The 24,085-nt window shown below is 37.8% G+C and overlaps 1 protein-coding gene across 9 annotated transcripts in view; it reads left to right on the top strand.

Annotated features, from left to right (window-relative positions):
- ITSN1 (intersectin 1) overlaps positions 1-24,085 on the top strand; it is a 146,347-nt gene that overhangs the window by 111,065 nt on the left and 11,197 nt on the right. For 4 of the 9 annotated variants that reach the window (XM_069785192.1, XM_069785191.1, XM_069785186.1 and 1 more), the window contains 9 exons: positions 1,712-1,829; positions 5,863-6,054; positions 16,081-16,202; positions 17,092-17,198; positions 18,570-18,753; positions 19,188-19,286; positions 20,136-20,303; positions 21,900-22,172; positions 22,706-22,827. In XM_069785192.1, coding sequence (XP_069641293.1) covers positions 1,712-1,829; positions 5,863-6,054; positions 16,081-16,202; positions 17,092-17,198; positions 18,570-18,753; positions 19,188-19,286; positions 20,136-20,303; positions 21,900-22,172; positions 22,706-22,827 — 1,385 coding nt within the window. Of the gene's footprint in view, positions 1-1,711; positions 1,830-5,862; positions 6,055-6,372; positions 9,056-16,080; positions 16,203-17,091; positions 17,199-18,569; positions 18,754-19,187; positions 19,287-20,135; positions 20,304-21,899; positions 22,173-22,705; positions 22,828-24,085 lie in introns of those variants that run through there. The other 5 variants (XM_069785188.1, XM_069785189.1, XM_069785190.1 and 2 more) reach the window with 4 other exon arrangements.

The following is a 24,085-nucleotide window of genomic DNA, read 5'->3' as shown; positions in this document are numbered from 1 at the left end:
GTAATTGTAGTGCTCCTTTGTTTTGTGAGCACAAAGGCTAATGCAGCAGCATGGTGAAATGGATTGAGGAATTGATTAAAAATAAAAACAGCAACTCCTCCCCTCCCCCCCCCCCCCCCCCCCAAATAGTGAAATTATGACAAGGTTTGGAGAAGGGCACTAATATTAACTTATCTTTATGCATTTAACTTCAAAGTGGCAGATTTTTTAGAATTGTATGTACAGTTCAGTTTCAGCCTCAAGGAAGTTTTGATCATACTTGTCTTAGGGGTCAGAGTGAAGGTAAAATAAGGCAAATGTGTTAAGCATTACTTTGCTAGGTTTAATGCAGTTTTCCAGAATATCTTAAAATGAATGATCTAGGTACACTTTAGATCAAGTGCTTTCTTTTTCAGTAAAGCAAAAGAGAGGGAAAGAAGTAGTTAAAGAACAGTATATGTGTTAGATGTTAATTTTACTGAAAAAAAGTAATCTTTTTTTTTTTAAAGGCAAAATTCTACATGCCCAAAATTCCAACTTTGTTCTAACAACACAAGAAGAGAATAAGTAAAGTAATTCTTAATATAGACTTAATAGATTTAGAAGCTGAGATTTGATTCAAAGTTTTAGAATAACCTTTCTTTGAGTAAGGATTTATCTTCTGGTTTTTTTCACAATGAACAACGCAGTTGGCAAAATACCAGGATGCAGTTTCTGTCAAATTCCTATCCTGCTTTGGTAACACAAGCTTTGTCACACTGGGTTGGACCTGCAGTTTGTCTGTCCCAGTATCCTGTCTCTGACAGTGACTCATTGCAGCTGTGTTACAAACGGTAGAGCACTGCTGTGGGCCAGGTGTGAGATAACATGCTGCTCTCTCAGCGTGCACACACACATGGACCACACACACACTAATACATGTGTGCACCACATTTTCGTACTGATGTTTTCTGATTAGATAGGTATGAGAACATCTAGTGTACTTTCCAAAACCTTAACATCTGTTAATCAGAATCATTTGGAGAGTGTCTATCCATATGTATTTGTAGTTGCCAAAGCTTAATTTTTGTTTGATTGGAATCTGGCTTTGGGATTTTGTATTTGAATCCAAAGTTTACCCATTTTTTCTTGCTGTAATCTTTTGCTGTTCTAGCACTTGGTTAATGTGACATGTTTATACTCTGTTGTTTGGGCAGGAGATACTATTAAAAAGTTTAGATACTCCTTCTTTAAAAGAAAAGAGGTCATTTAGATTCTTAATCTCTTAAACTATCACAATCTAGGTATCTATTTAAATGCAATTCTTTGCATAATGAAAAAGCATTTAAATGCTGCCACTCATTAATGCAATAGCTAGCCTAATATTCTCGAGTTATGGTTTAAACAGAATCAGGAGGAATCTTTCAGAAGAATCAGGTTTGTAGTATTAATTATAAAGCACACAAAGTAGGAAGACGGTTAAGTGAAAAATCACTCAAATTAGTAATAAATAAGTACTGTTTAGATATTATAAACTACTGTTTATATATTATGAAAGCTTACTTAACGGAATAGAAGTATCATAATATTAAACTATTGCCACAAAAATAGTCAACTTTTTCCCTATAAAATGCATTTTTCTTACCCTAAAATAGTCAGTGTGACTGCAAGTAGTTAAAATATTGGCGAAATAACCTTGTCTAAGGATCTATTGATGTGTTTAATCCTCTTAAAAGAATTGTTTTTTTACTAGGCACGAGGAAAAAAACGGCAGATAGGATGGTTCCCTGCTAATTATGTAAAACTTCTGAGCCCTGGTACCAGTAAAACTACACCAACAGAGCTACCTAAATCAACAGCATTACCTTCAGGTAAGCAATGCGGTTGCGTTAATAAAGTTGCTTTTGTAATGTGTGTCACTTACAATAGGACCTCTAAAAATAATTATGGAAATTCAGTAAGATATTTAGTATCTGTTATACCAGTCACTTTAGTTAAACTCTTCTTTTTTTTTTTTCCTTTTCTTCTTTTAAATGAGAAATACGTACAATTGGTCTGTATGTTTATGGTGGTAGCCCCTCAGGTATGAACTGTTGAGTGCTAAATAGCCGTCTGTGACATTATATCTTAAAGTATTCAAATTATCAGGTCTATTTCTTTGCACTACTTGTAGTAAAGGAATTTTTAAAGGTTCAGGATGATCCATGGCAGTTAGGCACCTCTCATTCAGAACCTTTTATTTTTTCCTAAGGTGAAGTGTGAGAAAACCACTCTGATGAAGATTTATTTTTTGTCCTTTATTGCTACTTATTTTGAGGTTTATAAAAGGACGCAAGAGCGATAGACCATTGTATTTTTGAAGCTTTTTGTTACAGCTCCACTACAGGCAGTATCAAACAGTCCTGCTGTCACTCTACTGCAAGGTATAAAGGCAGGCAGAAGACTAAGAACAAAAAGTTCATTCCTTGTGACTGTTTCAGTCTTGAACCATTTGGGGCTTGTGAGTTGGTGTAGTACTAAGTAAAGAGGATTCTTGTCAGTCAAAAACATGTAGAATGCATGTATTTTCTTCCATAAGCCACCCAAAAGACTTGACATGGTTGTCAATCATCTGTTTGGATTTAGTTGAGGGTGGCAGGGGGCAAAAGCTCACTGCTTCCCCAGGCCAATTTTTGACTGTCTATCATTAAAATGAAATAAATGTTTCTAAATGAAAAATGGTTGTGAGCATAATTTTTTCCTTTAAGTATGTATGAAGGATTATCATGCAGTTTATGGAACTAGAATAAAATACTGAGGTATTAGTTTAATGTGTTATTGGTATAAATAAAAGTACCATATCAGAGAAGGCAAATGTTATAAAAGGTTACAATTGGTTCCTTTGATGGTAGTCATAAAGATGCAGAAAATCAGACTTCTATAAAGACTCACAAGTTTGGGTCCTGCAGTTAAAATGGTAACTCAGCATTAAGACACAAACTTTTACAAGGCTATATGGTGGGGTTTTGTGGGTTTTTTTTAATTATTTCAGGTTTGACAGTCTGGGACTTTTCAAACACGCTAATAAAACTTTTTAGTACTTTTTTCATTGCCTAAAGAACATCATAGTCTTAATGGCATTCATTTTTATCAAATTCAACTTTGTTATAGACCTTTCATTTTGGAGGATGAGAAGAAGAATCTTGTCTTTCCATTATGACAGATGACCTCACTAACTGTGTGTTTAATGTAAGAGGTTAAGAGGTTAATGCTTGAGAAGCATCTCCGTAGCAGAAGTATGTTAGTGGGGAGGCTTACTATAGCAAAAGACATGGAAAGCCTGAAGAAAACCATCTAAAAGGATTCAATAATTCCCAAGGTGGTGCATTATGAAGGGTCTGAGAGTGTGCCATTACTGTCTGGGTTTTGAAGGTAGGGGATCCATCAGAAACTAGTATCATCAAAACCTCTGTTTCTTTTGTCATTTTGTTTTGATGAATATGCTCTTCATCTGCCATACTGTAATGCAAACTGCATGACTTGAACAACCTTTTTTTTTTTTTTTTTTTTTTTAATTCTGTTGCATGGACACTTTTGCTTTATATTTTGAGGTTTTCCTAATTTCTGACTGCTTTGTGTGTGTTCCCTTCTAAATTTGTGTCATGAACATGTTCTTCCTGGTGTTGAGAAATGAAAAGAACTGTTACTGCTACTTGAAGCTAGTCAGGCATAAGGAAGTTCACGATACAGGAATAGTGGGAAACATGTTTCAACCATTCTGCTTGTTTAAAGAAAGACAACATTATAGATTGTACTGGTCATGAGTGTTGTATGAGAACCTGGATCCCCTCTGCTGTTGCAGTAGGACTAGTATTAATCAATAGACAATCTTTCTAAAAAGGAAACAAATGGCTGAAAAGCACTGGAGCTCAGAGAAGGTAGGCTATAGCTTGCGTCTGTTAGTTAGTAATGGCTTTTGGAGTTTAAAATAAGTGAAGAACTTTCTTGCTGGGACTACTATAAGAGCTTCCTACATAGGACTAAGGTGTATTCTAAGCTTTGGGACCAAGTGTAAAGAAGATCAAGATGAGGTCACTGCTTCAGGTTCAATTGAGGAGTCCTGTCTCTTCAAGAATTCTCTTAAATTACCTTCCCAAGTTTAAGGTGATTCTTGGGATCGCGTGGGACTGTTCAGATATTCCGGTGATACTACTGGACAGCACCAAATTTCATAAAATTCTTTGAAGTAGAAGAGAATGATCTGAATGAAAAATTCTTGAAAGATATTAACTCTAGAATGGGTTACAAATCTGTTAATGTACACATTGTATTAAGGTGTGGTCTAGCTTAAATTTTCTATCATTTTTAATGTTAGTGATAACCTGTAAACCTGTAACAAGAATGCTGTAAAACAGATTCACAGGTCTTTAAAGTGAAATGTGAACATCAATGGTGTTCACACATTTGAACTCATGTTAGCACAAAACTACCTAAAACAGGAGTACACCGTAATATACATTCCTTTAGAAATGCTGGTTTATCTCCAGAATACCAGGGAAATGTACACTTTGGTTAGTTGATATGCTAGCTGTTACAAATGACGGAGTCCCCCTTTTTTAAATTTTTTTGTAATTTTTTTTCCCCCTTTTGCAGATAATAAAGCTAAATATTGAGACATATGCAGAGTCCTGTTAAATGTGGAGTTTATTTGATTATGATCTTTGTGAACAGGCACAAAGTATTAACTAAAAGAGTTGAATAATTTCTGAAATATAAATTAAAAAAGAAGAGAGGAGCTATTTGACAAATTTAAATAAGTTGCTGGCTGAGTACAAGAATGAAATAAAAGAGAATTTTAGGATGAATATAATGGAGAGAACCTGACAGCAAGGCTAAGTAGATAGAAGTCTTGTGTCTCAAGGCAAAATACTAGAAGCCCTGTGACTTGGCATAAGGAAAACATTAAACAAATAGAGGATATTATGTATTTAAATAAACAGTCCTGCTGCTTTAGAGAATTAAGAAAACTGCTCTATTATAATTGAACAGAAGCAGCTGTATTCTGAGAACCAGTCAGAGCTGATGAGTTTCACAGTAAGGAAATAGAAAATAGACTGCTGGAAGCAGTCCTGTGGTGCCAGAAGGGCAGCCTAAATGGCCGAGGATGCTTTTTATTTTTCTCATCCTTTCCAAGATCTTTGTGTTCCTAACACCTCAGTGGTACTATAAGGATATCACCATTGGCTTTCTCTTGAATTATAGAGTTGTGATGACCATGTCTGGTGCTAAATTAGAGAAGAGTGCCTTTTTCAGGCTTCAGGTAGTGGAACTTAAAATGTTTCCCAGACTTTCTGTCCGTTGATCAGTTCTGGTGGAAAGGATACTTTTCAGAACAGGTTGGTGAGGGTGCAAAATGCAATTTTTATAAATGTGCGACAGATTTGGTGCTTTTGTGGGAAAAAAAAATATATATGAAGCAAAAGAGAAGTGTCAATAGAAAGCTAACATCCTTGAAGTGTTTGACTTTTTGCTAAAATTTTAAATTTTTCCAACCTTCTCCTACTGTTGAGCACTTCCAAATAAAAGTATCTTGGGTACAGTTCCAGGCAAGTTATACTGTTCTCAGTTTGCACTGCTGTGCTCTGCCCTCCCTGATGTGATCCTGACCCCTCAGTCAGCTTACTGAGAGCAATGCTCTTAGGAAACTCTGGGTTTTTAAATCTTGAGCCAATTTGTTGAGAGCTCAGCTGAACACCAGTACAGGGGCACAGGAGAGAGGGACAGGACCGTGGCAGGACTGGTTCAGATCAGCATAGTGTCTTGGAACTATGCTGTGACATATGTAGTGTTCGTAGTTGGTTTATGCATAGCTTATGTTTTGCTTAAACATTACCAGTGCGATAGACCTCTTCCTTTATCTTACAGTGTGCCAAGTAATTGGCATGTATGACTACACTGCACAGAATGATGATGAGCTAGCATTCAATAAAGGCCAGATTATAAACGTCCTTAACAAGGAAGACCCGGACTGGTGGAAAGGGGAGGTGAATGGACAAGTGGGTCTCTTTCCATCCAACTATGTGAAGCTGACAACAGACATGGACCCAAGCCAGCAATGTAAGTGAGCCTCTCTGCTGCCATGCTGTGATTATTTGTGTAGTACTTTAAGATGAAACATGCAGCATTGCTGTGATTCTGCTGTGGTTTGCAGAACTCAAAGCTTCGCCACTGCTGCACTTGTCAAAGTCTCTTTGAAGACCTTCTGTAATGCAAACCTTATTTTATGTTTGTTTTATTTTTAGTTCCCATCCCCTTTGTAGCATGTTACCCTTTATCATTTTTGCACCATGCTGTTTACATGCCTGACTCATTTTCCTAGCTTGAATTTGCTCATTGTTTTGTTTTGCTTATGTGTTGTTTTCCTCCTTTTTCTAGGAATCATATGTTGTCCATCCCCCACTCAGGCTTGAAAGTCCTCAAAGAGACCCACTATCCCATATCACTGCCCAGAGGGATGATGGGAGATGCAGCCTTGATCATGTGGCTTCCAGCATGATCATCTACTGCCTTCTGAGTAGAAGAACACACTGCAGAGCAGTTTACCTCATTTTACATTAGTTGCATGTAATCGCAATGTTTGAGTTAATTACCTACAGATATAGACGCAAAATTAAAATGAAACAAAACAAAAAAAAAACACAAAAAAATCAGAGGATAGTGGGTCCTTTTGTGGCTTTCAGAGTTACCAAACTAATTTTTCCACCTTTGCACAGGTGCTTTCAGTAGTTTTAAAATTATTTTTAAATATGTATTTTAGCCTTTTAAAGGAAAAGTATAAATTAAATTTCTTCATTGCAATTTTGTTTGTGCAAAAAGACCCACTATCAAGGAATGCTGCATGTGCTATTAAAATTGTTCCAAATGTCCATAAATTTGAGACTTTATGTATCTTTCTTTTTTATTGTTCACTTGTCCAGTGTTGTCAATATGTCTTCTTTTTTTTTTTTTTCTTTTTTTTTCAATTACAAAAGAACAGAAGGAGTTAAATCAGTTTAAGGAACTTTAAATGTGCCCAATTACAGATAAGGTATTTTGTTGTAGTTATTGTACTGTATGTATCAGGTGTTCCTTGTTGAGTGTGTAATACATTGCGGAGAGAAGAAATTAACTTCCTTCCAATGCAAGAGATATTAACCTTGCATAATGATGTTATCCCAGTTATGTTAATTTTATTTTGCACATTACTTGTAGCTGCATTCAGTTAGAAAACACCCTGGTTTGTGTTTGTCTCAGATGTTTCATTTTTTGCATTTTCGTATTAGAAATCAATAGAATGCTACATTCATGTGCGATTTGAGAATTAACTTCTTTATTTTCATCTTGGTTACATGAAGTTTCATTTCTCATTTTTGCTTTCTTATGACTATGGAACAACACATTTTGAACAAGTAATTTTCCTGACAAGAAAGAATGTATAGAAATATCTCCCTGCAATTAATTTCCAATGTTTACATTTTTTTAAACTAGACTGTGGAATTTATACAAATTAATATTAAATGGAGCTTACAGTCAAGTTTATGTAGTAGGTGTGCTGTAGCTAAGCCATGATTGTCTTTCCAGCATTAGTTGCAAGCTCTTGATGAAATGCCTGGTGCTGTCAGTGCAGAAAACCCTCTCTTCCCAATGCCTCAAGCACAATATAGCCGTTCTACTAATTACTTTGCCATTTAGTTATGTTCTGGTTTATGTATTTCATTTATTTCTAAATTTCATGCTGGCAGTGTTGTAGTGTTTCTAATCCTACCCCATCTCCCTCCTTCTGACCCGTCATGCGGTGCAAAGAACAAGTGAAGCTCCTTATTCAATTGCACTTCAGTATTTCATCAGTATGAATGTAAATTATATAAATATATAAAAACCTGCAGCTTTAACAACTGTAATACAGCCTTTAAAATTAGTTACATGTATAGATAATTAAATTCTTCATATAAAAGATAGACTAAAATGTGTTTGTTGTCTTGTTGCTGTGTACACACAGAGTTCACCAAGTGGCGTTAGTGCATGTAATGAGTTTGCCACCAGAACAGCCTGAAGCCCACCTGTTTAATTTCAGAATGACACTTGTCTTGTTTCTTTGAATATTATTTGAATATAATTACTCAGATTGGATTGTCTGCAACCTTTTGCACCTTTCTTTCTCTATTCAGTGGTTTCTACATGTTACAAATCAGTTGATATTTTTTGACACTATACTGGTAGATGAATTAAGTATTCTTTGTTGTTTTACCATGGGTTTATGTTGACTTAGGCTTTGTGTTTTATGCCAGAAGCTCTAGTCTTAAAACATGCAAAATTGCACAGATTTTCTTTCCTTTTAGGGTAGTATTTAACATGCACAATTTTTTCCTTTACCACTTTGCCATATAAAAACCAAAAAATAATTTTCTTCTCCATCATAGCCACTTGCTAAAAAATATGCTGTCTGGTATATGACAGAAATTGAACAGAATGTAATACCTGTACATTTCAGTGCCCATTGTTTTGCTTACTGAGGATGATGTAACCAGATTTTACTCCACTATTTCAATATTTTGTGCATTAAAATGTTATTTTAATGAAAGGATATCTCCATTTTCCCATAATGAGCTGTTGTGTTGAAAGATTTATAACTTGACTAAAAGCATTTGTCCTAAGGGACCTTTTGGTTTTTGTGACTTCAGGCCAGAAACATACTTTCTCTGTATATTGAAATATTGGCAATACTTTGGAAATAGAGGATTCAGATGCTGCTTTTTTTTCCCATAACTTCAAGTGAGAAGAAAAAGAACTCTATTATAATAATCTGCAGGCTACATGTTTTCTAACATGCTTCTTAAAAATGCTGAAAGTGATGTCTCATAAAAGATTTTCAAAATCACAGCACCCTAAAAGTTCCTGGGGTCAGTTTTCCAGTGAAGTGAAAAGAACAGCTTGAAGTTGTCCCTCTGTAGACACTCACCCACATTTAAAATGTCCTAGACAAAGATATTCAAACCATTGTGGCTTATATTGACATACATTGTTGAAATACCTATAATGTTTATTTACTCAGTTATTAAAGTTCTTAAGTGTACTGCTATAGCTTGGCATGGTAGTGTTTAATCTTCCTCATAATCAGTGATTTCCCCTGAGTAGCAGGAAACAAGATATTGCACTTACTCTTTCTTACCTGTCTCGATTTTTTTTTATATATAGATTTATGAGAAAGGGAGTATGAAAGCAATTCTTTAATAAAGAAAACTGATTATTTCCATCAAAAAGAGTAGTTTTCCAGGGTTGTGTCTCAATCCAGTTTTGACCCTCTCTGCTCCTTCCTGGTTCATCTGAAAAGACCTTTAGCCTCCTAAGGCATACGGTCCCCTCCCAAAGCCACAGATCGCTTGCCTCTTGTGATGGAAATGTGCCCACACTCTTGTTTCTTCGGTCCTTGAATTTGTGGCTGCAAAGGCAACACGAATCCCAGTCAAGGCTGAAACAAGACTTGCATAGACAAAAACAAGAAACCATTCACATGATTTTTGATTTAGTCTGTATTTTAAGTTAACATTAAGCAAAAGAGCAGTCTCACTGCTGCCTAGTCAATTGAATGCATTCTTTATATTAACTTTCGTGTGCCAAGTACCTTCTCCCTTTGCACAGGAGCTGTCACTTGAGGGATGTAGAGGAGACTGGATTTAGAGACCACTCCAAGTGGTGGTGGGCTTTTTTGTTCACAGTTTTTCTGCTTACCTTGAGAAGAATGTCCTCTGTATTCGGCTGCTGAGAAAGAATTCCCATGGATATTCTTTTGGGGAATTTGTTAATATCAATTCCAGTACTTTAAATCTGTCCAAGACATCTTGGAGTCTGAAATGTGGGTTTATCAAGAACACTTTGCTTTATATTCAGAATCAGTTTTATTTAAATCTCAATTCTTTTGGCGCTTCAGTGGCATCTCTTTCAGTCCCAGTGGGCTCACTGAACACATTTTAAAATGGCCTATTACCATAACCTTCCAGCAAGGCAGCGAAATAACTGCATGTTCTGGTTTTGTTCTCTGGTTTTAAAGCAGTTCTTTTTAGTTCTTTATGATTATTGACTCCAGCTATTTAACTTCTTGTTAAATAGCTCCTTATATGCAGTCCTCTTCTGATTACAATAAATGGCTTATTTTTAACTTTTTTTTTTAGACAACTTCAGTAAATCCAGGGACAACATATCTCAAATATTATTTAATCAGTTGAATTACAAGCCAAGTGCATGTACACAGACAACTGGATAACAAGCTGCTGCTTAGCTAAATAGAACACACTGCAGTGACCTTTTGATTCCAGACCCTGAAAGAATGTTTTCAGAAGGTTGTCCTGGATGCAGTTAAAAACGTAAATTATTTTCACAAAGGCTTCATTTCCCGCATGTAGACTTTATGGTCTTTTGTACTTGTTGTTTGATAGCTTGCAAAGGAGTACTTTAATAAGTACATTAATAAGGAGTCATTTTGAGTTATTGTCCATGTGAGGAGAAATCGTGAGAGTTATCTTAACTATCTGGCATAACCTAGTAACGTTAACAGTGTGTGTAAACATAACTCTGATACACGCGACAAATTTCTATAGCTCGTGACTGCAAGTTTCACAGCTGTTTTGTTCCCCTCCCCTTTCCATACCTCTTAATTTGGAATCTCCTTTAAAAAGAATAAAATCTGAGAAGTAACCCTGTAGCCCTGTAGTGCCCCTCCTCAGCACAAAAATTCAGATTGCAATGTCTGCGTAGAGCCGGAAACTAATTTGTATCAAACCTGTAACTCTTCTTCTGTAACTTTTTTTAATCCTGTGAAGCAACACAGAATAAGAAGTCAGATTTTAAAACAAGTTTAATCTTGTTTAATTAAGCATTTCATAGAAAAGGTAGGTGTTAGTGTCTAAAGCTGGAAAGATGTTTATAGCCGAGATAGCTGTCCTACAGCAAGTGGGTGTAGAGCTTTTAGAAGGTATTGGATTCCCTGTGGCCTTGATCACAGGATTTAGCTCCATTTTCTAGCACAAGTTTCTCATTTGTTTCTTCGTGCCCTACCTACCTTTTTGAGTCTGACTCCTTGGTAGCAGCGGCCCTAGCAGCAAGAAGGAAGCTCTGTGCCTATACGCCATTCAGTTCCTGACTTCTGCATTTGGTCTGTCCAGGTACCAGCTTTCACCCACAGGGTGCTGATCTGATGCTGCCGGCTCAGCTGAGTACCCACCAGTGGACAGCTGTGAACTGGTGCCAGCGCTAGCAGAGTGCTAGTCTGAACTGGTCACAAATCAGTGTCACAGATAAAGGTTTTCTGTGCCCTGGCCTAGATGGCTGAAACTGGATTCATGTTTTTCCATCACACTCATCTCTGCCAAATGCAGTTTTCTCTGCTGAATTGTTTCATATGTTGGAGTAATTCTGGGTCCAGATGAGTGTTACAATCATCTGGTTTGATTCCTTCACTTCAATTTTTTTTGTGGCTGGAGGGAAGACCTGAAGCCAGGAAAGATGGTGGCTGGAGGTCTGCCCGAGAAGGTGAAAAAATAATAAAATGTTGTTTGAACTTTTATAATACTACATTTAGTTACCACATTTCTGGTTCCAAGTGAAGTACCTGTACAGCATCTTTATTTTTGCGGAAGACCACATAAAATTGGACTGTGCAGTTCCTTCTGCTTGGATCTGTGGCTGATGCTCTTGACTGATTTGCTGTTACTGTACAGTAAGTGGTCAGGGGCTCAAGATAGGTCCTGAGTCATAATTCAGAGGTGAGATTTAAAGTTACTTGATGTGATGTTAAACAAGTCCAGGAGTTGGTTAACTCTGCCAATTTATATTTTTAGATGCATCCATGCTGTCACATGTAGGATTTTATTCTCCCCAAGCAGATTCTGGAAAGGGAGTAGTAGACATGTTCTGGTTTTTTTCTGAAAGGACTTAGTAGGTTTCCTTCCCAACTGTCTCACGTGTTGTCTTCCCCTCCTTCCTTTGACTGAAGATGAAAACTTTTTTTTTTTTTTTTCACAGAAAATAAGGTATTAACCTAAAACACTGCATAAACATTTTGCTATTGCAAAATGAAGATGGTGGTAGTGTATCACAAGTGTATGTTGTTGAAGACTACACTCCAGCATGTTCTAAAATTTAAAAAAAAAAAAAAAAAGAAAATGAAAATTGTTATGAAAGATCCTTGAGTTTGTTGCTTGGCCTGTGTGGATTGGCAGTGGCAATCTGTCCACCTGATAATAGCTGACTGGTGTGAACAGGAGGAGGAGGCACATGCGTTAGTGGTGACTGGTCTTGGCAAAAACGAAGTAAGGCTTAATATTTTGCAAGTGGCGCTTGCCAGACTTGTTTCTAGATCCTACTTCCATCCGTCTCAGAGGGAAATGCTCAGCTCTAACAATAAATGGACATACTAGTCCAGCTGAGAAATTCTAAACATGCTGAAGTTGTTGAAAACAGCTGTGAAATGGGATTTTGCATCACAGAAGCTTGAGATGGAGAGATCTGTTTGATTACCAGACTCTGTGCTGTCCTCAGCAAAAGCTTGAGATAGTTTTATATATATATATATATATAGGGAGATTAGTGGTTGTATCTGAAGCTAGTTGATAAGAAGACTGAACAGTGAATGCTGTAATTCATCTGAGTGAAGGAATGCTATCATGGTGTGCTATTCCTCCCTGCTTAAGGTTTTGGAGGAAAAGTGTGACATAATTTTTTACTGTTTCTGGTTCCTTATAATAGAATAGATTCCTGTCTACTGTGATCTTGTCATTACATACTGGGCCAGCATGAGGTTTTCAGTGAAATCTGGCAGTTACGTTGTTTAGAAAATCTCCCCAGATTAGAAGAAATCAGAAGTTGTGCCTATGTATATAGATTAGTGAATTCCAGAGCATAACCTTCCTTCTGAAAAAGCAACATCTCTTGCCCATTGCTTTCAAGCTTAGTGGTTAGCTTGTAAAACCCGTATTTTCAGGGCTGACTTTGTAAGGAAAAGGAGCAACGCGTTTACCTCTTAGAATGATATTTGAAAATTTTTTTTACATTTCTGGAGTCCCTTAATCCTACAGGTCCTATGGTGATAGGAGGAGGTCAAAGCAAGGATTTCTAGTTACAGCATTTGTATGTTGGTTCTGTAAGTCCAGACGAGAGTAACCAGTTTGGTGAGTGTGTGCAAATGCTTCTGCTTGGGGTCGTACTGATTATTCAATTAAAGGGCAGACATTTGCATATTTACAGTACTGTGAACATGCCAAGTTAACTCTTGTGATTTCCCCATTCTTTTCTGAGTTTACTAGATTGTAGCTAAGGATTCAAATTCAGCATCTTCCAGATGGGATCCAACACTCTACTTTCTCAGAGCAGGAGAGAAAATATGAAAGAATGGGACACTCAGTAACTGAGACGACAAATGCCGGTGCCTGATTTTAAGTAGCTGAATGGCTGCATGCATGAGGGACTATCTGTGTGCTTTAAGTTAGAAACGTTAACCAATTCTACACTGAGGTAAAGTCCTGTACTTTACCCATGGCAGAGCTTTCACATCTGTTGGTGGAAATGTCTGATATCAAGTGCGCTTTCTAGCCCCTAGCAGGAGTCTCTTTTAGCGAATGGAATTCATGAATGATATTATTACAGCTGCAAGTGGAATTTAGATGTTCATAAAAGTACTTTGCACAGTACTTTGGTGTCTGTGAAAAACTAGCTAGAGCCCTATGGCCTGACATTTCCACTTGGAAAGGAACCCAGTTCTTCTTTGGTGTTTTTAATACAAAGACAAGAAAAATTTTTGTACTTGTGCACCTCATGAAGAAAATCCCCTATCAGAAAAGTGTCTCCTGCATGTTCTGCTCAGAAGAAGGAAGCAGGCTATTTTCCCAAATACTTAGTGTTCAAAAGTAGACCATTTGCTGAAGTTCAGAGTAGCCCATTTACATCTGGGTTGGCTGGCTGTCAAGCTAGCTGCTATGGTATATTACAATTCAAAATGTTAAATGCTTCCTCTAAAAGGTTGGTGGTTAGAAACCACACTTCAAACCAAGGTCATCAGCAGCTTTGAACAGTAAACTTCCCCGGTCTCTAGAGAAAAATAATTAAACACTTTGTTCACTTTTAATGAAGCTGATAGTGCATGGGGAGAACTAGTTCTGTTTGTTAGACCTCTGTTTTACATGATATCTAAGAAAATGCTCTAAAAGCAGCCATTTATTAAACAGCAATGAAACTTTTGGCTTTTGAAATGTGCCTAGTGCTTTGACTATTTTGGCATAAAATTCATAATTCTCAAAACCTACTTTTTATTTCAAGCAAAATTTCAATTGCATCTTCTAAAGAACTGCAATGTACTGTATCTCAAAGGAGTATTATCAATATGCTTATGCTTCCAACCTGATCTGTTCGCAGCTTCTTAATTATAGAGGAAACTACCTTGACTGTTTGTATCTACTTCCCCGCCCCCTCCCCCCCCAAGTCAAATCTATCATTACCTTTTCAGGAGCACAGATTAGTTGAAACAGCAGTTGAAGGTAGTCCATGGAAAACTTAATGATGGTACATGCAGACCTTGCTAGTGGCATAGTGCAGAATCAGCTCCTGAGTTATATTCAGGAAGCTAAAAATGCAGTAAATCCTATCTAACTATTGACTTTATATGCAGAGAACTGAAAGAGTTGTCAGGGGTGTGATGTGATTAGGAGACGTAGTGGTTCACTTTGTGAAAGCATATGCAAACATCTGATCTAAAAACATCCCTGTTGGGTCTCAGTAGGTTGGTGTCATTGTTGATGCTGGTGCACAATGTAAAAAAACGCCTTGACCATTTTAAAGCCTGTGAAGTGAAGGTGCCCTTGAATATTTTTCAGTCAGAATTTTTTCCATAAGGAGAGTTTGTTTTAATGGGGAATATACTGAATTTGCCCATACTTTGCTGAGGAGTTGGGGAAAGAATTAAACCGAAGAATTTTGATTGTGTAGAAATAGTTGTAAATACCGCATTTTTAAAGCAAAATGTTTTCAACCTGTTTGAAATCACCTTTTCTTTTTGAAATGCATTCTATTTTATGCAGAAAAATAATAAAAAAAGTTTTAAAAGTGAAACAAGAAGAAAACATTGTGCCTGCCAGTCTTAGAAGAATTTAATTAAGCTCAGCTTAAAAATACTGGCTTAAAGAAAAAATTGTAATTAAATGTTCTGTTCTAATTCAGAATAGAAAATAAAATTTGGATTCTAGAATTTACACAAAAATTCTAGCATCTATACAGGATAAACACAAGGGAGGTGTTTTGCAAAAATTAAAGGACAAAACTGATGGAAGATGAGTTCTTCGTTACAAAGTTTTCCCATGCTTTTAAAGACAAAGGAGAGCGCTAATCAACCCCTTTGGCTTGGCCTATACGTTAGTGAACTCTGTGGAGCAATCTCCACTGACCTTCATGTGTTCTGGCTCAAGTCCTTCAAATATTTAGAAGCAATTTTTAAATTGAAGTGTGAGGAAGTAAATAAGCTCTGCATTACCTTCTTGATTAGGATGCCTACTTTGACTAGAAGGATAAAGGCAAACCTTGAATTTAGAGTATCAATAGGATGAGGGCTTATATATAATTCCAAAGTGCCCATCAGAGCATTAAGGTCACTATAGCACTCTTTCCTAATTCTGTTCCCTTATAGGATACCTCTACATTTTCTTTGGCAGTAATACCAGATGAAGTCTTTGCCCCCTTTTTTATTAACAACCATCCATTTGGGGATTTGTTTTACAGTGTGGCTCCAGTTGATTGACACAACTAAAGGGGACAGCGAACTTCAGAGTGAAGTTGGCAATGGGCAGGTAGCGGTGAGGGGGTCTTTAAAGCTTTGCCACCAGAGAAAAGTTAGCACTCAGAAATGGCCTTGATTTTTTTTTTTTTTTTAAAGTGTTAAATACAATGTTTTGAGTCATTAAGAGATGAAGCATTGTTAGCCTTGTGCCATTACTTGTGAATAATGACTAAGTGAACTGAACAGGCAGTGGTTACTGTTCATTAGGTGTTACTTGAACTGCTACAGATCTAAATCAATTTGCAAATGACCGTAAGTAAAATCTGGGATCCTTTTGTGTTTTCCAGGGTGTGCAGACTTGCATCTTCTGGATATGTTGACACCTACTGAAAGAAAAAGGCAGGGATACATCCACGAACTCATTGTCACAGAAGAGAACTATGTAAATGATTTGCAGTTGGTCACAGAGGTAAGAGGGCTCAGCAGCTTTAGAAGCAGGTTTTAATCACTCATCTTTTTAAAGTAAATCAATAATTTCACTGTGCCAACTCATTTTATATCACTGCTGTGTTTGACTTCCTAGGGATGATCTGTATTACATTTTCACATCTATGTCTATATAGATATATAAATATATTTGCATGTGTGTATGAGTGCAACTAATGTTAAGCCCTTGTGTTACCATCACCAAAACAGTGATGTTTAAAGTATCATTCTAGTAAACCCTTTTTGCTCCTGATTTTGAATGTTTATTTCTTGAGTAGAAGTTCTTAAAGCTTGAAGCGCATTTTCCACATTCACAGTGGCACTCAGTTATCACTTACTGTGATTTTCTTTAAATGTTACAAGATGCATCTCTTGTGTGGAAAAAAAGGGAATTGGTACAGGCAACCGACAGACAATTCTTTTGACAGAAAAGGAAAGCCCTTTTTTGAAAAAGGAGTCAAGATATTAAAACCTGAGATGCTATGAGATAAATCAGAACTTCCATAAAAGAGTCCAAAGTAAAATGTGTTTTCAGTTGTATTATCAAAGTAATCCTGGGATATTTTGCAGGAGACCTCTGACTAAAATTTCCACGTTTCAAACAGATTATCCAGGTCATAATTAACACCACCAACACAGATTTAGAGTATTCTCTTTTAAAACCATACACCGCTCACAAACGTATTATCAGGGAGCACTATGGATCTCTAGGGCACAGCGCATGTTTGAAGTCTGTTCCACTGAGTGTCAAGTGCTACTCTGATGTAAAGTTTTCTCACCTCCAGACTAAGGATATAAGCATCATTAGTCTTAGTCACTTTGATTATACTTATCGCATACTTTCTAAATTGCTTAATTTTCTGAATCTATAGATCTTCCAGAAACCACTAATGGAATCGGAGCTGCTAACAGAAAAGGAAGTTGCTATGATTTTTGTTAACTGGAAGGAGCTGATTATGTGCAATATAAAACTACTGAAGTAAGTGGTTTTTCTCCCCCCATACTTAGCAATAACAAAATCATGGGCCTCTCCCCCTGCTTCTCCTTTTAGCTGCATGAAAATATTTGCCACTTATGCAAGTAGTAACCAAAAGCGCTATGCATTTTTCCTTGTTGGAAAAAGCAAAATATTAACAGTGTTTGCTATGACTTACTGTTGTTGTTGAGAAGAGTCCAGCAGTTCTTTGCTGAGTCAGTATTTGCACTTTGCTCTTGATGTACGTGTGCTCCAGAAGGCGAGATCAACCTCTCCTGAAAGATTACTGCCTGCCAAGGCTACCCACAGTCCTGTTGTAGACTTTTACTTCCTCTGTCACAGCCCATACACAGCTCCAGTCCTATTATCTGTCAGTGCAAAACTGGGCACAACAACCTCCTCCCGTATCAGTTAGCTGATGCATTCCTTCAGTTATTGTAGGCTTATAGCACCTGAATGACCTGTTTTGTGAGAAGCGGTGCCAACAAAGCCTGGTTTCCTATGGATTTGTGTGCAGTGTACCCTACACCTTTCCTTCCGAAGTCTCCAACTACTGCAACCCCAACTCTTTACCATGAAACTCCACGCAGTGCAAGTATCCTTATTTCTCCCTTCATTCTCTGTGGTCTCTGATGGATTCAGTTCCTTCCTACTTGCATCCTTCTCACCCATCCCTACTGCTTCAGCAAGACACAGTAAATGCTGTGGCTGGTTTGGAGGCACATGCACGCAGGTTGCTCGTGTGGTCATTGCCAGAGAAAATGAGTGAGGATTGAGTTAAAACTGCATCTTCATAAGCAAGAGGATTAATAAAGTTTCTTTTTTTGCTACTGAGCTGCTGATTTTGGTTGAACTTACTGGGATTTTATAACTTTGAGATAGTTTCTTTTTTGTAAAATGTATCTGAAAATGGCCCACAAGTTGAAAAGTTTTGGCGGTGATAGGACAAATGCAGGCAGCTCAATGACAATAAACCTCCTTTCCTTAGGAAACCAGGCTAAAAACTAGAAGTAGCTGTGAGCTTAAAGTAGTGGTAAGGTTTTTATCCCTCATTCATAGGCATATCTGTTACTCTCTCTCAAAACGAATAGAAAACCGAATTACATTCCTTTTTGTATTGTTTCTCATCTGGCATTGCATTATGTTAATGTCAAATAACAGTTCGGTTACCACAAGAGGGAAAAATGTTGGCTGAGGGTGCAATCTTGATTATTGTATTCTTACAATAGGCAATAAATCTTGTGGCTGATCTATTTCTTATTCAGGGGTCTCTTTTTTCCAATAATGAATAAGAATCAAACCATTTATTTAATAAATGAGAGATCATTCTTTAGTGGTCTGCTTATAAAACACACATGACTTTTTCATGTTTAGGGCTTTGCGTGTGCGTAAGAAGATGTCTGGAGAGAAGATGCCAGTGAAAATGATTGGTGACATACTGACAGCTCAGCTGCCACACATGCAGCCTTACATTCGGTTCTGTAGCTGCCAGCTCAATGGGGCAGCGCTCATCCAGCAGAAGACAGATGAAGTCCCTGAGTTCAAGGAGTTTGTTAAAGTAAGAGAAGAAGCAAGCGCCATGAATTTTGTACACTGTAAATTTAGCTCATCATTTTGCTAATTTGCAAAACATAATCTCCAGCAGTGCTCTGTGTTGGGCTAGAATGAAGAGTCCTCAGACTTAAGCACTCATTGAAGGAATACATTTTGTCAAACAACTATAGAGCCATAAAATACTTTGTTTAATAATGGTTTTGCTGTAAAATGCTGGGACAGTAAGAAGAGGCCCTTCTCTTGTACAGGCAAGGCAGGTAAAAAAATATGCTGTAAAAACCTCAAGAAATTCTGTTGCACTGACATTGTGATCTAAGAACAGATTTAGCTGAGGCATGGTGTTCATTTGTTGCCTTACCTTTTCCTTTCTTGGAGGAGCTCATTTTGCAGGGTTTTAAACAAACTGACTAACACCATTTTACCTCTCTAATGTTTCAGAGGTTAGCAATGGATCCTCGCTGTAAAGGAATGCCACTATCAAGTTTTCTACTAAAGCCTATGCAACGGGTAACAAGATACCCACTAATAATTAAAAATGTATGTTCTTTTGCAAAGATGATGTTTTTGATGCTGCTTTGCTTATAGCTTAATTACAGGGTAGTTTCCCTATTTGTGTCAAGCTTTGTCACTGTTAGATATCTGATGTGCTAGGGAACATGGGGCACCCTTTTATATTTGATCACACTAGAGAAAATGTGATGACTCATTTGGCTTCAGCAGAATGACTCAGTATTTCCATTAGAAAGAGAGGTGAAACTTGCACACAAAGAACCAGAAGGCAGTAAATGCTGAATGAAAACTTTAAAATTCAGATAACAGGAGTAATGGGTCAATCTTATGCTCATCTTTGCCTTTTTCCACAGTGTCATTTCCTCCGCATAGTCTGGTAAATGACTTTCAGTGCGTAATCCTGAACGCCAAATTGTTGCAAGTCACCTTACTATGCAGCTTACATTGCTGGATAACTTACAGCCCTTTCCTAACTTTCATTTGTTGCCTAACGCTTACGATCCTGAATAATGCTATTGAACTTGGCTCAAGACTTTCACAGGAAAGAATTATAAATTGGATATTTGCATTTAAGGGATTCCTTAAACAGTCATGGTTATACTTCTGTATATGGCTGGAATTTGCATACTTACGTCCGAAGAGCGAGCAGTGTACTGATGCAAAGGCTCTGCAGGCAGGCATTCATTTCAGCTGTTCACAAACAGACTGTGAGTTTGTCTCCTATTTTTCATGTTTGTCAAGGATGAAAAGAAATTTGGAACATACTGGCTGGCTTTCATGAAAATAAAGAAATAAAACAGAAATATAGGGCTGACAATATGAATGCATTTTAACTGCAGATAAGAGAAAAGGCTAATGTATTTTATTTATCTGTAGATAATAGAAAACACTCCTGAAAACCACCCTGACCACAGTCACTTGAAGCACGCTCTTGAGAAAGCAGAAGAATTATGTTCTCAAGTAAATGAAGGCGTGCGGGAGAAGGAAAATTCAGATAGGCTGGAGTGGATCCAAGCTCATGTTCAGTGTGAAGGCCTGTCAGAGGTAAACAAAGTGCTATCTAGAGTAACGCAAATGTGGGCACACTTCTTCACCGGTCGGGAAGAAACCATGGCTCACTTATGGCACTGCATCAGGGGACAAACAGTGTAATTAATCAAGTCATATAATCTTCAATCCTTTGTTTTCATCTTTCTTTGGCTTCCTTTCACTCCTGCACGTGATCCTTTTTGCTGCTCGTGTTATTGCCTTCTATATGATAAATGATGCTTTTGCTGCTTGGCTCTGGACTAGTATCAAGTTCAATGCTGCAATTTCCAGCTACGACTTTCTGGTTTGATAGCTCTTTATAATACAGAGGTTATTGTGCTGCTGTGTCTCATCCTGAAGCTATACCTGACCATTCTGGAGTGCTTTAAAACTCATTCACAGAAAATATTTTTTGTGATAAAACTGTGTGTACATTTTGAAAACTCGAGAATACTGATCAAGTGTCTCTCAAGACTTTATAGAGAGAATCACTACCTCCCATTACATACTGTTTTTTAAGGTAACATGCTAAGTTTCTCTACTGAAAGTATAATGAAAATATTGTGTTGGTATGTCCTGCAAAAGCATGGAGGATATTTTGATGGCCTCCCTATTATTGGTGAAGATAATAGAGGCAGATAGGTCACAACTTGATTTTCAAAGTATACATTGAGTTTTCAGTTCTAGAAGATAAAAAAGTAATAAGCACTGGTTGGTTTATAAACTGGAAAAAATTGCATTTCATCTTATGAAATCTGTTTTAGGGGAAAGACATGTATGACAATGTCAGAAGGCTCAAAGATACATTCAGCTGTCTTACAACTACTACCTGAAGGAAGATGGCTGCTTTTATCTTCTGTACATGATGTCTGGCCCTAGAGCACCAAAAATATTACCTGAAAGACCAACTGGCTGCTTTCTGACACAGTAACGCCAGTAGCAGCAGCCTTGAATCTGTGGCAAGGAGCAATCCAGCCTTCCCCCAGTCTGAGGTGTTTCTAATCTGTAAAGGGAGCCACTCCAGATCTAGCTGCCCGGCCAACTAGGATGGCAAGAACTATACCATCACCTAGTGAAAATAAACATGAAAATCACACTTCAGGAAAGCGCAAGCCTCTACTCATCTGATAACAACCTCCAGATGAGTCTTAAATTCTGCCAGTTCCAGCCAGTGGTCAGCAGCTGTCCTCTAACTCCGGGTATTGTGGGTACACGAAGACAGGCTATCTGCAGTTCCTTTGGTATGTTTTAATGGGTGAAATTCAAACACAATTCAGAAATCCAGGCCTTGTTAAGAAAGCTCAGCATTTGGAGAGGCCACTTGCATAGCTACTACTAATCCAGGACAAGTCATCATCAGCTCAGTTCCACTCACAGAGATGCATGCATGTGGCAGAGAAACTCAAAAGGAGGCACAAATGCTTTTGGCTTCTCTCTGACTGTCCAGGCCATGCCCTGTGCAACTGATGGGCTGCCTTAAAGTTAATTTTCATGTGGCCTTTCTATGACTTGCACTGCTTATCATGCACAAGGTAGAGACATTGCTCATCATCCCTGTGACACAAATTGAAACCAATGTCAGGACTCAAAACTATATTTGATCTCTTTCAGGGGAACCTCGATTGTTTTACTTTATACAGTGCGTTGTTGTTCTTCTTCTACTTTTCGCAGCAACTCGTATTTAATTCTGTTACAAACTGCTTGGGACCACGCAAGTTCCTGCACAGTGGGAAACTCTATAAAGCCAAGAGTAACAAGGAACTGTATGGCTTTCTGTTCAATGATTTCCTCCTCCTGACTCAGATCATAAAACCTCTTGGCTCTTCTGGCACAGACAAGGTCTTCAGCCCCAAGTCTAATCTGCAATACAAAATGTACAAAACTGTAAGTACCACTCTAAGGTGACTAAGATGGTTATATGCTAACAGCGCATATAGCAGGCAGCAGCTCCCATATTGGGTGTGTAAGCAATAGCCTTTATATAGAAGAGGTTTGAAAGCTTTGGCATATGCTGGGGATTCCAGGGACTGATGGTGAGAAAGCTGGTTGTTTGCTTTAGTGAGATAAGAAAAGATGCTTTTGAAGTTTTGCTAAAACAGCCTCTTCAGCAAGAGGTCACATGTATCAGAGAGTGATGGGGAGAGTAGTGTTTGCTGCTCTTTGTGGGAAAGGAGAGATTGCTATGCTTCATGAGGCTGCTTGCTTACTTCAGGAGAAGTGTTCCCAGACTCTAGAGGCACCTATATCTTTGATAATAAGAAACTTTTTAAAATGACATACCTGAAGAAAGATGGGAGGCAGGCAGAAGGGGAAAGATACTGCAGCCACAAGATAAATCTGTTGTGAATTGCTCTGTGTTGAATTCATCTGTTCAGATATTGTGTGGTAGAACTCTAGCTTTGCCTAATGTTTTACAGCCCATTTTTCTAAATGAGGTACTAGTAAAATTACCCACAGACCCTTCTGGAGATGAGCCCATCTTCCATATCTCCCACATTGATAGAGTCTATACACTCCGGGCTGAAAGCATTAATGAAAGGTAAGTACCTGCACAGGCCGTGATAGTACTGAATTTGAAAAGTCTGGTGCAAATGTATATGATATACACATGCATAACAGTCTTCAAGCAGTTTATCTTACAAAACTGGAGAATTCCTTCCACTTGAGAATATGGTGATACTCAATATATGAAAAGGAGGGAGAAATAATGATGTTTCCTGAATTCCGGTAAGACCAACAGTGAAATGGCTAGGAGGGCTGATATATAGGCCATATTTCACAACATTTTATGTTAGCATAAGGAAGCCAAAAGGTGCAATCCTATCTTCTTCTGTTAACATCTGTTTGTTTGCGCCAGTACAATCATTTGTATGACTATATCTTGAATGAGATTGAGGAACAGGTCAGAATTAGAACTTGAAGCAAAACCCTACCAAACTAAACCCAGTTAGTTTTAATCTGGTTCAGTTCAGACTGAAACAGTCAAAGGAACGGCAACCTCAAAACCTCATCTGGTGATTTTTATCTCTGGCAAGCTAACGGAGACAGGATTACACTGATTTATACTGAAAAGGTTTCTCTACACAAATGTACAGTCTTGAAAAATAACTTTTGTTAAAAAAGGAAAGCAAAGTGCAGCAAATGAAAGCAAAGTGAAATGAAAGTGCAGCAAACCCCTCCCCCATAGTATAGACATTGTGTTATGCCAGTTTGCAAATGTATGGCCCCTAAAAATTCTGATGCATAAAAATGTATAAAACACCTTTTCTCCCTGCCTGCCTGCCACTGTTATTCATTATTATTTAGTTTTTCTTGCAAAAGATCATACTTTTATGGGTCCCATTAGTCCTTTGGGATGCTGTCTGTCCCGCTGTGCCACAGCATGAACAAGCATCATGGTTAGACCCTTGGTGAAGAAAATTGAGAGAGCCTTTTCAACTTAAGATCTGTTACACAAATCAGACTATAGCAATAACCATCTGTTCTGCATCAGAGCACTCACAGCAGTAGCCAGAAACATCTAAATTCTGCACCGCATTCATCCTGCCTAGCTCAAGGAACTTCAGTGAGGTTCTTAGGCACACTACGCTGAACCATCAGTGGAAGGAGCCAGATCTGCACATACCGAACGCCCTCTGGAGGTGCCTGCCTCTCCCCATTCACTACAGAGAGAACCCACGGGAACTGCTGTCCGAATTTGGGTGCTCTAGTCAAATGCCTTTACTTATATGGGATACAGCCTTTGACTTTCTTTTATGCCAGAATTCCTTACCAAATAAATGCAGCATTTTAGGTGA

Source organism: Haliaeetus albicilla, chromosome 6 (genome assembly GCF_947461875.1).
Source record: "Haliaeetus albicilla chromosome 6, bHalAlb1.1, whole genome shotgun sequence".
In the NCBI taxonomy this organism is placed as follows: Eukaryota; Metazoa; Chordata; class Aves; order Accipitriformes; family Accipitridae; genus Haliaeetus; species Haliaeetus albicilla.
The sequence above is the reverse complement of the archived record's forward strand: the minus strand, read 5'-3'. Positions and strand labels throughout refer to the sequence as shown.